General features: G+C 39.3%; 1 protein-coding gene across 1 annotated transcript; it reads left to right on the top strand.

Annotated features, from left to right (window-relative positions):
• Positions 1–6,710: 6,710 nt before the first annotated feature.
• LOC103704518 (uncharacterized) lies at positions 6,711–8,836 on the top strand. The gene is made up of 3 exons (XM_008787849.6): positions 6,711–7,775; positions 7,913–8,102; positions 8,177–8,836. The coding sequence occupies exons 1-3, from the start codon at positions 7,389–7,391 to the stop codon at positions 8,740–8,742; spliced, it is 1,143 nt and encodes a 380-aa protein (XP_008786071.4). The 5' UTR covers positions 6,711–7,388; the 3' UTR covers positions 8,743–8,836.
• The last annotated feature ends 7,712 nt before the right edge of the window (positions 8,837–16,548 follow it).

Below are 16,548 nucleotides of genomic sequence, written 5' to 3'. Positions count from 1 at the left end.
TTGATTAAGATGAAAATCTCGTGAAGAAAATTGTGATATCTATGGCAACTATTTTCGATCAGCTGAATTTTCAAACATTAGGTCTCTAGGTGCCTAACTTCTCCGATCAGCGTAGTATGCGGAAAGCAGACCAGGTTACTAGTTTCTTGGCAAATCATGCAAGTATAGAATGATCTGAAGCAATTTGGAATGACAACTTTTCCACTGATTTTGCCTCTTTGATTAGCGCTCATGCTCGGGGAGTTGCTTTCATAATATTGTAGCAAGGTTTTTCGCTCTCGGTGACACACATACACACACAAAAAAAAAAAAAAAAAATCTTCCCTTTGGTCCACTGCACCAAAAAAAAGCCATTGTGCAGTGAACTTCAAATCTAAATTGCAACTTTCTACATAAATAAAGTAATTTATTAAATGCTTGCGAAACAAAACAAAAGGCGACTTCTATTTGGGCTTCAAAAGTATTAAGCTAGGAAGGTCTCAATTCTAGGTTAATTATTAAAAACTAGTATTGAAATTTTACATCATGCGAGCACGCCATATGTAATGACTTTGGTCGAAGAGATGCAACCGAGAGAGCTTTGTGAACAATTTTTAGATTCTTGGTGTAACAACCCAGGATCACACCCAAAATGACTAGCCGGAAGTTATTATTTGGGTTCCTTGATCCTATATAAGTACCCAAGATCTACCCAGCTAATAATTAATGTGGGACTAAACACACGCCCGCACGAGTCCTCACATACTCCCTCCGTTCAAGCTCTGACGTCCTCGTCAGGCTAAGAGTTCATATTTATTCAAATCTAATCACAAACACCACGATTGGCCCGTAGTCAGCCCCAATGGATCCGTGCTGCAGTATCCCCTAGTCCACATAGGTTATGGGCTGGATCCGCTCTAATACCATTTGTAACAACCCAGGACCTCACCCAAAATGGCTAGCCGTAAGGTATTATTTGGGCTCTGATAGTCCAGTTGTGAGGACCCGTGCGGGCGTGTGTTTAGTTCCACATTGGTTATTCGCTGGGTAGATCTTCGGTACTTATACAGGATCAAGGAACCCAAATAATACCTTCCGGCTAGCCATTTTGGGTGAGGTCCTGGGTTGTTACACTTGGTTTTATATAACAACCTAGATTTGGAGAGCCAGATGTTGTTGGTCCTATAAGTTCAAAGTAGATTTAATCTTTTGCAGAGATATTCTTGTATTCCCATTGAAGGCCGATATGCTCCTTGATTTCACTATAAAGCAAATATAAAACTTTAGCTCCAAAGAAAAGGAAAAAAGAAAAGACAGTATAGATATCTTCGCTACTTGCTTTTACTCATTCCACCCATATGACATGCTTGAAGGGTCGAATCACAAATTAAAAACGAACCTTTGTCATCTAATGCGCTAATGGTTAAGATAGTATAGCTGGCCTAAATATAAATGGAGCAAATAATTCCTATGCCAAAAAAAAAAGGACAAAGTGTTTTCTAAGCTGAAGCATCTCTAATCTTATTGTAAGGAAAAGGTTGTAAACAAATAACAGGTGGTGGTCACCCATTTCATCACCAACATTAGATAGTTCATAGCAGTAACATAGCATTATAATGTTGCATGCATTACCATAATCCACCGTCGTATCGGCACCGACCGCACAACCATTACTCAAAACATATTGATTAGAGAAAACATATAGCTAAAGCATAAGATAATTATCGAACGACTAAATATAATCGGTGGCGACAAACCAGCTCGAATCACTCCTAACCTTCAATTAGCACTTGGCGCGATAGATGTTACACCAACTTTGTTCCAATTGAAGCTCACAAAAGGATATATAGCTTTCTCGCAAGGCAAAAAAAAAAAAAAAGGTAGGTAGTGGGTGGGTCTTGTTGTCATCCTCCTTTAGCATTTTAAACTAAGTATGTGATAAGCCTAGAGTAAAGCAGACCCTGGCTCCTACAGTAAGCTATAGGAAATGTGTCATCATTTTCTGATGGACCAGTTCTCTGAAAGAAGCAGAGTACTGGTGGACCAACAAGAACAGCTATTGTGAAGGGACAGTCCTCTTCATTTATTGGAGTGCCCTTGTTAAGTTAATTCAGAGACCAGTACATAGGTGGATTCATAGTTTTTCTATTGAACTCAAGAAATGATGTCCTTTTTTAGAAGGCACTTTCCTTAATATTGTGTAAATCCAGATGAAAACTGAGAGAGAGAGAGAGAGAGAGAGAGAGAGGATTTTAAGGCATTTTATATTTTTTCCATGAAAACAACACTTTGATGTGAGTTCTTGAAGTATATTATGGGTGTGAGGACCACAACAAAGACTTTCAATAACCATTGTTAATTAAACATGAATAATAAAGCTTTGGTGTTCAGCTTTATAGTGATTACTTGAGAATGGGGTCCATTTTTATATTTATCGAATTGTGACATTAGAGACCTACGGGTGTAAATGAGCCGGGCTTGTTAGAACCTTTGTTTCATCAAGCTTGATTTAAAACTAATTTTGAGATTGAATTGCTGGTTCGAGTTTTATTTTTTTTTACTACTATTTCGAGCTCAATTCTAATCTAATTTTCGTCTGACCTAAACATAAGTTTAAATGAACAGTTCGTAAATCCTTAATTAAGCTAGAAATCAATTCAAGCTTGGTTCGAGCTTGAATTAAAACTTGATTTGTACTTGAGCCGGTTCAAAAGGTGAAGAAAGTACCTAATTTGCAGCCATATAGTACATGATATCATATGGGGCCCGCTTTGGGGCCTTTGTTGGCAGTTGAATTGAGGTCTTCTCTTGAATAAGCCCTTCTCTTCTATGACTTTATAGCAAACCCTAGTTTAACCATCTCTTGAATAAGCCCTTTTCTAGATGAGCTTCTAGTGGAAGTTAGGCTTTCATTAGTCCTTTTTATAATATTCAGCAGTCTACTATTATTTATACTAGTAAGCAATTGGGTCTCAGTCACTGACTTTAAGAGATAATTTGGACTCCATACTTTTCTTTGTTCCTTTTCCGGTATAAAATTGGACCTCTTACCTTGGAATAACTAGGGAAAATTTCGCAGTGATATACGTCAGAGAAGATGGAGAACAAGAAGAAGAATATATGTTTTCGATCTCTTACTGAGTGGAGTGGGTAAGGTTTGATGTTTGTTGGATCTGATTGTTTACCAACTTGCTAAAATAAACACATTATTCGTAATGGACCCATGATGATAAAAAAAAACCACCATTGGTTCCTCGATGACTTAGTAATCGATGGTACTTAATTAAGATTATAATAAAATTAGGGTTAGTCTTCCTCATAATTTAGGATATAAACAAATCTTAGGGTAGGGTGGTGGTAACTCGATCGAGGTAGAGAGCAGAGTGAATCTAATCTTCTATCAATAACGCCAATGTATATAATTTCATGTTATATGAAAAATAAAATTTCTTGACATTGGCTCTCTCTTGCTATTGACCTAGTTTTATGGCCCTTTCAACCTTTCTCAGTAGTGTAAAACTACCACATCAATTATAATATGACAAATCAAAGCCAGAATTGCTTCTTAAACAATTGGTTATGAAAGAAAATGCATCCGCTTTGATATCCAAAATTTGCCTACTACTATGTTGAGATGGGAGGAAGAGAAAATAAAAGGGTTTCAAATCTCATTGGTTCTTGATGTTTATCAATTAATAACCTGAAAGATTAATGTTTTTTTTTAAAAAAAACATAAGGATAAGGAGCATTTTGGTCAGCTTTCATTAAAACAACAGTCCTAAACAAATAATTAGGACACAAACATAGACAAAACATCCAATGATGGAAGTCCTCATCTGTAACTTCTCCCATTAGAGATAGGAAACTCTCACCTACCATAAACTATTGCCTACATGATAAGATTCCTACATTATAGTTATAAATTGAATGATAGGACTATGCTTTGTTGGGTCCATGACAAAGTCATGTCCATGATTGGGTAGCTGGGATAATCATTGCTGATTCAAGTATTGTTTTAGACATGTCACCCTCTCTTGGTATTTTAAATTTAACCCAGAACTTGGACTGTAATTTTGAAGTAGCCAGTGTTTAGTAGGAGTTAGGGGTTCACGTCCTTGGATGGAGTTCAGCCAGCCAATAGCAATCCAAGGTCTGGCATGTGCCCAATTTTTTTTTTGGTTCTGTAGCATGTCATGACTAAACCCTTTTGATCCTCTGCTGCTAAGAAAAGAAGAAATTATTTTCAATTTAGAGCCATGTGTGATACATAGCATGCACAGAGCTTCGTGTTTAGAGTGCGTACGAGCACATCGAATCTCAAACTCTGATTGTATCAAATTATCTACATCGAGATCACAATCTATATGGAGATCACAATCTCTAACTACTACAATCTTTAATAGGTTCTCTTATAATATAAGTTCCATATTTCAAAAAATTTTTTGGTAGTAGCAATATTAGTGATGTTCTATGATACTTTATGGAACCAAAAAAAAAAGCCAGGTGATGATCAAGATTGGAGTTAGTTTCTGCATGTAATCGTGGAAGCGGTCATGGATAGTGATTAGTGACACAACATTCATTTGTAGCTATCGCAGGTCACAATTAGAATTTAATAGGAAATGGATGGATGAGAGCATGGAGGTAGGCTATCAATGGTAATGCTAGAAAATCAATTAAGCAAGGCATCTAGTATTTACCTTTCAAGCCAAAAGCAAGTCTAAAAATTTGTCGAAATTTATCGTGCCTCACCGACAGATGAGAGTCTTTCGAGCATCTCAAATCAGGGATGAACTCATGCCCAATCTCATTGATAGGTGGAAGTATAAGATTGCTTTTTATCTTATTTTCTCTTTTAGCTGAAGCGGATTTTTGGCGCTCAATTTGGTTTGTGTTTTGGAATTGCAAGGTGTTTTCATGCTACCTGGTTTAAACAAACTCTTGGCTTCAAAGATTTCAATGAGATGCCTCACTTTCAATTGAAAATTTGCAGTATTCCATTTTGGACTTGTTAAGTTGCTAATTAAAGAGTACCTATTATAGTTCTATTTATTCAATAATACACTTAAAAAACAATGATTTAATTGTACCGTAGATAGGGCTAAAGTCTAATTGTCACACTATACTTTTCTTGGGAGGAAGTTTTGTGTTTCATGTTTGATATCAGTAATCATTTCCATTAAACATATGAAATGATGGATGGCGCCTTCCACTGTTATTCTCTTGTGGCAAAAAATTAAAAACAAGTCCTATGACCAATTAGTATTTATATGCTTGTATTTCCTTTTCTTTTATGAAATATAGTCAGATTAGGAATGCTAATTATTGGATCCAAACTCGAAACTACTTCTCAATTCGTAGATGCTAAACATTGATGCAAGTCTTATTTATAGTGTTTTCACAATTCCATCCATCACTTTGAGATGCTTTGAGGTTACTCTTTTTGAGGCCAACTTCTACCAAAATTGTCTCATATACCATCCACAATTGTAATTTACTTAACCATATCAATATATCACTTTCTAAAAAAAAATGAAATTCTTTTACATAATTTAGATAGCCTCTACACCTACACTTTGTGTTGACTTATCGACACTCAATCATTATACATGGTGATGCAAAAATGATGGACATCTCGACTTCGGATTAAACCGACCTCAGAATTCTGCGGCAGCACATGGTATCCAGTCTATATAATTTATCCAATGGAGATTCACCTATCAATGAAGCCCATCTATCAACCAAAATATTCAAAAATCTATCAAATTATTTCCTATCGACATCTATCAAGCATCCTATGTGCCCAAATGATGTTTCTTTCTATGTTATTAGAAAGAATGATGCCATTTTGAAAGCAAAAGACACTAGAATGCTTACACTCTTGTTTATACTTTTCTCCATACTATTCTAGTGATGAGATGCATCCAACTCGTCCTAATCCAACCCTATTAGGTGAGCATTGATCATGACCTCTTTCTTGTGGAGTTGGAGACTACTATTATCCCCACAATTACCCATCCATCCTTTTCTGCTACAAACAAATTGTTAGGTGCAAGCTTTCATGCAATTATGAAGTTCAAATAAATCCCCTTGTCCTCTTTTCCACTGCTCTCTCTTTTCTCGCCCCTCCCAACGGTACACGAAACGAATTATACCTTCAGTGCCGTGCTCCTCCATACCCGTCCCCATCAGAATCTGCCATCAGACGGCCCCAAAAAGCCCGCACGATCACACATTTCAAGCGGGCGTCCGCATAAATAGCCAGCGGTTATGGCTCTTGGAGGCCGGACGTGTGTGCCGATGGTGACGAGGGCGCGTCAGGGTATACAGAATTTTCCACCCGGGGACCCGTAAAACCGCCTCGTCGAAGGAATAGAACCCATGACATTCGACTTATTTACGAAACGGCCACGCTCCCAACCCCCACAATACCATCGCTAAGCGAAGCGGTAACCGAGATCGTGAATACTGGTCTCCTGTAGGGGTTATTTTGGCATGGGAAATTGAGAACCGACTCAAGTGAGTCTTCCCGATGTGCCCCTCTCTTGGTTCCAGGTGCGACCGCGGTACGGCCGTAAATACCGTACAACTTCCCGGGTTATATTGGGAAATTAACGGCCCACGGAACCAAGAAGCAGCGGTGGCGCGTCGGGCTGTGGGACGGTTTGGGGGGACACGTGGAGAGATCATGGAGCGGATTCAAAACCGGTCCATAAACCGGGCCACGTAGCGGAGCAGCGGTTGGCCTTTATCCATGCCAGGTCGGACGTGGGCCCGCGCCCCGACCTCCTTTTAAACCCCTCCCACCCCGCACCCCCTCACTCCGTTCCCTTCTGAAGCCAAACCCTGAGCTCTATTCTCGACTATCGTCACCGGAATTGATGGAAGAAATCTTCTGTCCGGCAGGCCGGACTTCCGTTCGGATCGCCGGAGGATTGCCGGAGAATTTCCTCTCCTCGAGAACCTTTCTCTAGTAGCGTGTTCGGCGAACCCTAAGGAGGAAAGGTGGCACCTTCATGGAGATCGGACGTCATTTCGGTCGCTGGGCTTTTGGTTTGGGAAATTGCAGCGAGATTGATGCATTAATGGCGTCTTCGTTTTCATTAATGAGCCTTTGATTGCGTTTTTTTTTTTCGCTTTTTGTCTTTTTTGGTTGCGACTTTAATGGGTGCTGGGTTCGTTCTAAGCCTTGTCAGAGATTTCTAGTTTTAGTTTCTTTGCGTGATTTCGTGGTAAGGGAGTGTAAAGGGAGAAATCGGCGTGGGATCTTCGCATTTATCGCGAATTTTGCCATCTTCGTACCGTGATTTCGTGTTCTGGGCGTCGAATTTGGGTAGGGGTTTAGGGTCTGGGGGCGTTCGGGGATGGAACGGTGGTAGAAGAACGGGTGTTTTGATCTCCGAAAGCGGATGCCATTTCAGATGAAGATTCAGCCGATCGGGCCGAAGGGAGCGGTGCGGACCGATCCGGCGAAGCCCGCCGGCAAGTCGCGGCTGAAGCGGCTCTTCGAGCGGCAGTTCCCGAGCGTGCTGAGGATCTCCTCCGCGGAGAAGCTCGCCGTCGCCGCCGTCGGCGATGGCAAGGACAGAGAGAGGGACGATGGCGAGATGGTGGACCCAAGCTCGCTGTGCCTGGATAGAATGGTGCTGAGCTTCATAGAAGAGGGAAATGAGAAGCCGCCGCGTAGCCGCTGCAACTGCTTCAACGGCAACTGCGACGACAGCTCCGACGACGAATTCGACGTCCGCGCCGGTGAGGCTCCCGCCGCCTTCGGCGACGCGGCGGAGTTCATTAAGGTGGTTATAATAGCACCTATTCTGTCCGATCTCCATTATTTCAACACGATTGTCCCGTTATTTTAATTATTTCTTAAAGTTCCCATTTTTGATCGATTTCTCCCCGAATTTAATACATCTAACCCCTGTTTCGATAGGGCCTGGTGCCATGCGCGAGCGTCGCGGAGAGAAATCTCCTGGCAGACGCCTCAAAGATCTTGGAGAAGAACAAGAACTGGAAGAACAGAGATGATTGCCGGAGAATCGTCACCGACGGGCTCCAATCCCTCGGCTACGACGCCTCCATCTGCAAGTCCCGGTGGGAGAAAACCCCTTCATTTCCGGCCGGTATTCATCTCTCAAAACCCTCCTCCTCTCTCCTATCCGTCGATCGGAGCCGCAGATTGACGACTTGATGGCAGGGGAGTACGAGTACGTGGACGCGATCGTCGCCGGCGGCGAGCGGCTGCTTGTGGACGTCGACTTCCGGTCGGAGTTCGAGATCGCCCGGTCCACCAAGAACTATCGCGCGGTCCTCCAATCCCTTCCATCCGTCTTCGTGGGAAAGCCCGACCGGCTCCAGCAGATCGTCGCCGTCGTCTCGGAGGCAGCGAGGCAGAGCATGAAGAAGAAAGGCCTCAGCTTTCCGCCATGGAGGAACCCGGAGTACATGAAGGCCAAGTGGCTCTCCACCTACCAGCGAACCACCGCCGTCATCACAGCCCAACCGGAGGACGAGTCCGACGGCGGGAAGGCAGAGTCGGGGGGCGATAGCAGAGCGCCCTGTTCCATCTCGGCCGTCAATTTTTCCGGCGAGTTTGAGCTTCGTTTCGAGGACGAGTCCGGCCGCTCCCCAGCCGCCAACCCTGGCGTGGCAGCGGAGAAGAAGATCACCGTCGTGGTGTCGCCGTGGCAGCCGCCGGAGGTGAAGCCCAAAACTCTGAAGCCGGGGACCAAGGTCGTCACCGGCCTGGCTTCCGTCCTTTGAGCCCGAATTTTGGGGTTTTTGTTCAAAAATTCGGTTTTTTTTTCTTTTTCCTGGTCTTGCTGAGAGAAAAGAGATATATATAACAAATTCTCTCTGCGTTTCTTGTCCTATATTAATATTCCTACCTACTGTTATAAAATATAATCTAATATTTTATATAAATATCAAAATATAAATATAAAATTATATCTTTCATGCGAGACCGGCATCTGCTATATTTTTAAATGGTTTATTTATTATTTATTATTTGCATTATATTAAATAATTTTTTATGCTGTCCCTGGCTTCTAAAGCGACAGTGACGGTTTCATGACGGGAAACAGGACAAGGGAAAAAAAAAGGGAGACTAGAATAGAACAAAGTCTCTCCCATCTCTCCATCCTTTTATCTCTATCCAATATTTAAGTAATTTTATATTTAGGAAAACAAAAATATGCGGGGATTGGAAGTCTGAGTGAGCTTTCCAGTTTCCACCCCCCATTTCTTGTGTATTTTTTTCTAATTTGATAATCGAGGTCCGTCATCTAAAACTAATAAGTTGACAGTCAAATAGTGGACCGGATCTTATCGTTATATACCCTCTTTTTTTTTTGATCCTTGAACCGGATCGGTCCGGTTCGGCCGGCTAGGAGTAATTTGCGGTCTAGACCGGTAATGTCTTGGTCGTCGTCGTACGCCCTTATTTTTTACAAACGCCAGCTTTGGAAATCTTGGCCCAATGATCACGCTTTTCCCCAAGCTTTTGAAAGTGGGGTAAAAATAAGAGGCCGTGAGTGAGTAAAGTGGAGTGGGGTTGCCGCAACTTTGAGGCAAACAATAAAGCTGGGTTTCAGCATCTCAGAGCTTGTTCAAATTAATTTGCTCCCATATTAATTAATAAAGCTGGATGAATTTCTACTGGAAACCGATTGACTCGTAATCGATACGGATCTTTGTATCGGTTCGACCAACCTTAATTTCTACTGATATTTTTTATGGTTTGAGTTGTCATTTGTTGCGGTTTAATGAGTCTTCCGTCTTCATTATGTTACAATTGTTATTTTATTATTTGGTGGATATTTAGATTATGATCGATCCTATATTATTCGGTCATTGTTTTGTTGAGAAGCCAGCTATAGCAAATAATGATTGTTAAGATGCTCCATAGGTTAGGTCTTGAATTATATTTAGTTGCACGTTATTATCATATGTTTGATTTTTTTTTTTACCATGGTTGTTATAATGGAAACAATGATTGCGCTTTTAAACTTTTATCATTCTTCTTCATGAAATGAAATTTTAAACTCAAATCTTTATGGCAGCTATAGAATCGGTTATCTATTTGCGGAATAGTTATTTGAGTGAAGATGTTGTTCCTTTATTGTTTATGTTCTGTTATCATGATCATTTGATTAATCTTTATTTTTACTATATACACATAATATGTATTTATAATTGTCGCGACAATTATATTCCAATTTTAAAGAATACAATAAGAAGCTAGATGAATGGCCCTTTTACATGTTCTAATGATCGTTAACCTTTCAGATTCAAGGTATCTTGTTTGACAATTTGCACTGCAGAGTGCTGTACAATATTTGATGACCGTCATCTAAAGATAGACAATTATCTAAGACACCATTTAATTTTCGACTTTCTACCATAGAAGACATGATAACAAAAGTTTTTTTCCCATAAGTGATTCTTCAATATCCCTCCTAATAAAGACAACCGTGTTGATGCCAATTTACCAGTATTGATGCTTAGCTTTTCAGAAGGCAACTTCCCACCAACTCCTCTCCCCCACCTTCTGAAGCAATCATTCCCCTGGACACTTGTGGGGGGAGCAAACTACCCCCACAGCTCCATCCTTCCTTTCTTAACCCCAATTCTCTCAAATTTTTCCAAGAAATAGAGAAAAAGAAATGATACTAATATAACATTCAAAGTGTATAAAAAAAAAATCGTAGGAGCTTCGGAATTGGCATCAAGTAAGCTACAGTATCGAGGAGCAGCTTTAAGACTGTGCGTCGGTCGTGTAATTTTTTGGTGGGAAAATTTTGTATTATCAAAACATTTCTTTGAAAGAGAAAGTTATAAATTTCATGATGGTAAAAAAAGAAAAAGAGTAGAGCTCCTATGAAGGAGGCACATCTGTCCTTGCTTTATTCCCTTTTTTTTTCTTGTTCTCTAGAACTCAACGCTCCATGATTCCCTCTCACGGTGTACTGCAGTAAAGAAAAAGGTAAGAAAAGCGTCTTTAACCCCCCCCCTCCCCCTCTCGTTTCCTAAAATTCCCACTGCATACAAATGACTGTGTCGTGGTCCCCTGCTCCCCTCTCTACCTTAGGTTCGAATGGGGTGCAAAACAAGTTAATCGCTGCCAAGCTGAACAAAGAGGATTGAGATTGTATCTTCGGCATAAAAAAAGGATTCATTTTCCTTTGCACGAATCCAGCGTTGGATCATCCAATACATAGATCTTAAATCACTTCAAATTTTTATCATTCATCTACCTGCACAAATCTCAAATATCTAATGGTGAATTCATATAAAGGAGGAAGAACACCTCCGATCCATGCAACAAATGTCCAAGCATCGCTTGTTTTCTAATTTGAACAAGCTCGAACAAGCACAAATGAAGCCCAAGAGTCAAACCATTTTGTGAGCCTAGAGTATCGGGGCATTTTTTAATTGAACGAGCTCTATCGGTCTATTATTGAACCAAGCAACTTGGTTGATTTGCAGCCTCAATTTCATGTGTTATTAGAACTTAGGGGCTGAATATTTTTAAATTAAAGCATAATCTATTTTACTGTTTAAAAAATAGTGCTTACATTATCTCCAATATTATAAGATTTTGTATATATTTTGCGGCCTTGCATATTTCATTAGATCATGCTCTGTAAGATATGGAGCTATGTCACATGCCTAACTTGTATGGCAGGTTGGGTTGGGTTGGGCTACGATCCAGGTGTGATCAAGGGATACCATATCACATACTCATATGAAGTTAATTACAGGCTGATTGTGATATCTATGATTAGATCTGATTGCATTTTAACTTTTGGCACGGTGAGCACGCTATGGCTTGAACAAAAGGAGCATGTGAGAATTTTTGCATACAGGGTTTTAACCCCACATCAATTATGCACCGGAAAAATACATTGTACATTTGCATCTGTTGTCTGGGAATTCAGCTAGAAGAACCAACAACAAAAAAAAAAGAAGCTGAGATGGTTCATGACATGAGCTTCATGGTATGGACCATTCTTGTGCTAGTCTTGTTTGCTGCCTATGTGCAGGCCCATGCTCGGACCATGACTTAGAAATGGGCTTTTAAGCTTCATAAATGGGCCGCAGTTTCTTAGCTTGTTTGATGTATCGGGAGGTCCCTTCAAAATCCACAATATGTTATTCCGAGTTCACAAGATAATTCTTTGTGGTTAAAGTTTGGTAAATTTAATTGGATCACAACATGTAATCTGCATTCAGCAAAGCCAAAATGGAAAACAGCTAACTCTGGCCATATACAGTGCTGCACCGACCAACGCCTGTATCCTCCATCTAAAGCCACCTACTTCACTCCTGAGGCAACTGACATTTTTCTTTTCTTTTTTTTTTTGATGAGATGGACAGGTCATAGATATATGGTATGAATACATCCAGCAACATCAAAAAATAAAACATGCAGAGCGGTAGCAGGTTGGTTAACGCATCGATCTACCAAACCTCACCAGAATGTTGTGCAACATTAGTTCACCGCCCTATTAGCTTCCCTATAAATATGTATCGCCAACAGAGAGGCACACTCTCTCGAGCTCCTCAAAATATCATACAAGAGCGGATGGGCGATTGTTGTCCCCACTTGATCCTGGATCCACTCACTAATCATGGCTGAGTCATCTTCGACAGTAGTAAAGTCTGTCCTTATGACCTGCCTCGCAAAAGTGATACTAACTTAGGCCGCTCTCAGCTTCGCCCTAGGCATTGAGATATCAAAGACTAAAATTCCGCTAGCACCCACCGGTCTAAAATCCGAGCCTCGGATGACAAAACCAACTTCCTCTATTGCGGCCATCCATCGTATTGTCATCAAAATTGGTCTTGAGAAAACTCAGATTAGAGGCTCCCAAATAATGAAAAACTATCCGGATCGCTGCAGGAGCAAGGCAACTGGCGTTTTTTATAAAGCACATCTTTGAAGTTTTATGACTTACCAGTTTTCAGCAAAATAGCTTCTATGGAAACGACCAGACAACTATCTTGACCTGCAGAAAGATAACAGCAATAGAGCAAGAGAAATAAAACTACTCTAGTTTAACATGACAACTGCAAGGATGCTTTCTTCAGAGACTGATTTGTCTGAAGACTATGAACATTCTGGATGGAACAATAAAGTGTACACTCTCCACCATTCTTATAAAAGAGGAAGAGGAAGAGGAAAAAAAGCACAGTGCCATTTCTAGACAGAGTAAGGCATGGCCTAAAAAGGCTTATAATACACTGGGAACAAAATTATGCCCCTAAAAATGCTCTAAGACAGGAATAAATGACAGATTAAAATCCAGACTGAGCTCCAAGATCCATATGCAGAACTTCTACTTTCAAACTAGAGCTCGCTTTCCAGATTTGAAAAATAGAGTAACAACTGACATATTACATTTCCATACAAGAACAAAGATCTCTTAAGAGCTCACTTTCCAGTGCATCATTGTTTTCGGCACATTGGTCCAAAGAAAACAGAGTAGCAAATCCTCCAACTCAAAATAAGACAAAACACAACAGACACAATCTCAGATCTGAAATACATATTTATCCAAAGATATTGAAAATAATTTTTAAAAAATCAAGAATTATCGCTGGTCAGAGATAAAGATGCTTAACTGAAGCAAATTTTCTAGAAAGAAAAAGATAAGACTCAATTATATAACTCATTGTAGATTTCTTATTGTTCTAAGAAACACCAGAGTCCTCAGTTCAGTTCCCCTATGGTGATACTTGTGACCTGCAACTCATCGAATGACCTTAAACCCTGAGAAACTCTTCCTGCTGGACAATATATACTTCCTGGAAAACACTCATTACATTTCAAATCCTGCCCCTTGATTTCAAAATTCTGTTAAATGATAGAAAACTCTGATCACATAATATGGAGATAAAAACATGGCTAGCATGGGGAACTCACAAGATATAATGAGTGATTTTTTAATGAAAATGAAGTTAGAACATTGCTCTGTCACCCGTTTCCTATGAATGGGCATTCGATTTGTATCTTGAAACTCTTCATAAAATAAATTCTATCTTGAGCCATATGAAACAAGTGTATTAAAATATTATAGCTTAACTTTGCTGCCTTAAATTTATATAGGATTTTTATACGCATGCATGTGTATGGATGCATAAATGTAACGCTAATTTCTTGTTTTGGAGACTCAAACAAGGAATATCATGGTTTATCTCCTATTTAGGTTATTGCAATCTGAAAAATATGGATCAAACCAAAATTAGCCATCAGAAATGAAGAAGAAAAAAGATTAGCAAAACTAGCACCCAACAATTGACCTAAATAAAAACCTGAAATTGTAATCTACAAGGGAAAGAAAAAGCCTTTCCATAGTTCCCTAAACTAATAGTTTGCAGTTTTGGATGGACATGGTAATGGTTTTGCCTATAATGCATCTTGAAGAATTAAACGAGGAAAAGATGAAAAAAGAGAAGAGCTGGGCAGGGGTAAGTTATTAGTCCTCACAAAAATATATCATCTATTTCGTCGCATGAAAGCACACTAATGAAATAGTAGAGTCAAGAATATGTAAGGGAAGCAAATGCACCAATTATTTGCTAGGAATAATTATTACATCCATATTTGTAAAATTATACGTTTACCAATTTATGCTGTTAAAATTTTAAACTTATCCACCATCAATTAATTATTACAAAGTTAACTTATTATTGTTTATAATTTTGCTTGCACCATGATATGTAGACATCACTCCATATGAGCATTTGAACAAGCTTTAAAGAAGATAAATACAAAAGGCAAAAGGTTTGTAGAGATATGCCACACCATACCAAGTCGGACGGTATGGAGCGTAACATACCATACTAGTTCGGTACTGATATATGATAAGAGAGGCATACTGATACTTGGTACGCCGAACTGTCCTCCATATCGGACGTACTGATATAGTAACAGGATCATACCAGACGGAGCCTAGTACCAAGATAACGTACCTTAGTTTGCAGCATTAGCAAAACTGCAGTCCTCATCTTATTTAATAGACTTGGTGGGTTACAAGCAACACGACGACAAACTAAAACTCGTTAGGAGTAGGACAATATCAACTGAAAATCTAGCAATAGTTGAACCTAACTCAAGAAAGAAATGCTGACGAGCAATACTTGAACCTGGAATCTACAAAGATAATCAAACAGAATTGAACACCACAAACCTTTTGACGCTGTCAATCCTTGCAGATTCAAGCATGTTAAAACTGATCATAGTGTTATTGTACATAATCAAAGAATGATTGGACTGCATGAACCCCATCCCTCCAATATCAGCAGCAAGGATTATAATCCTAATAAAATCACTCCATGTAACTGCATATTATTTGCAATTTCATCCTTTCACTACAAAAACTAAGTTGCATCAGCTCTCAAGAAAATAAATTGAAACTACCAAATCCATAATCAAACATGCATCCATCGGGCCTCCGAATCAACCAAACACCGGAGAAACTATATCTCTGAAAGCATTTGCAAAAATCATAAATATACGATCAAACGTGAAATGTCTTTTCTTTTGTCTACCTTCTTTTAAAATGGGATGGTGGTGGTGGTGGTGGTGGATGGTAAGAACAAAAAAATTATTGAGAATGCTTGACATTAAATATGTCTTAACATATTCTCATAAATAAAAATTAAGACACATAAAAGAAGATGTCAACTAGCACAATTGGTAAAGTTATTAAATATTAATACTAATAATCTAGATTTGGATCATGTCCTCATCAAACATCTAACTAGGTTTCTTGCATCATAGTTCTCAAAAACTAGGAAGTTAACAAGAATTTTTCCAAACAAAAAATGTAAATATACATGTAACTCCCCTCTAGTAATAAATTCTACTCCATTGGATACTTTAATTGAACCATTAATAAAGGATTCAATTTCCATGCAAGCGAAAGGATCTGAGTAGACATCTCCTAAAGAAGAACAAAAACCCTAATGATCGAAAGGAACATTTAAGATGCTTTATAATTTGCGATGTACCCTCTTTTTAGGAGGGTCAACCAAAAGTAGCATCAATTATTCAATTCTACTATGATGCATCTCTCCGTAAACATCTGGCTAATTAGATATCGAACAATTCCTCATATGTAAAGGCCGTTTTTTTTCTTTATATGGATCTTCAAGAAATATACCCATTTTGGTTTAGATCATTCTCTTCCTCTCTTCATCCGATAGAAGCAATAACTAAAAATAGAAGTGCATCTATTATCTAATATTTTTTTGGGGAGAGTCTCTAATATACTTTACTAAAAAGAACCTCATTAATATATCAATATGTTTCATCTTCCTCCTCTCATGGATTCCTAATATTTTACTCAAGCTCATAATATTTTCATCATTTTGCTTTCCTTCAAATTTCTTATACCTTTTGTTTCCAGTTTTTAAGTTTTCACTCCATATATTTCTTCCAACATCTGTTTTGCAATTTCCAAAAGCACGTTTTTTAAATCCTATCATCATAAAATTCCCGAATCTTAGGGCATGGGCACCCAGCTTTCCTACCGTTAACTCCGTCCGCTGTATATTTCT

The sequence above is a fragment of the Phoenix dactylifera genome, chromosome 9, assembly GCF_051530095.1.
Source record: "Phoenix dactylifera cultivar Ajwa chromosome 9, Ajwa_hap1_PhDact_Kaust_v1.1, whole genome shotgun sequence".
NCBI lineage: Eukaryota > Viridiplantae > Streptophyta > Magnoliopsida > Arecales > Arecaceae > Phoenix > Phoenix dactylifera.
Note: the sequence above shows the minus strand (reverse complement) of the source record. Positions and strands in the feature narration are given on the sequence as shown.

Bases quoted from the DNA above. Each gene is read 5' to 3' on its own strand.
- LOC103704518 (XM_008787849.6), top strand. From the start codon at position 7,389: ATGCCATTTCAGATGAAGATTCAGCCGATCGGGCCGAAGGGAGCGGTG. The intron at 7,776-7,912 runs GTGGTTATAATA...CTGTTTCGATAG, and splicing joins ACGCGGCGGAGTTCATTAAG to GGCCTGGTGCCATGCGCGAG. The intron at 8,103-8,176 runs GTATTCATCTCT...ACTTGATGGCAG, and splicing joins AACCCCTTCATTTCCGGCCG to GGGAGTACGAGTACGTGGAC.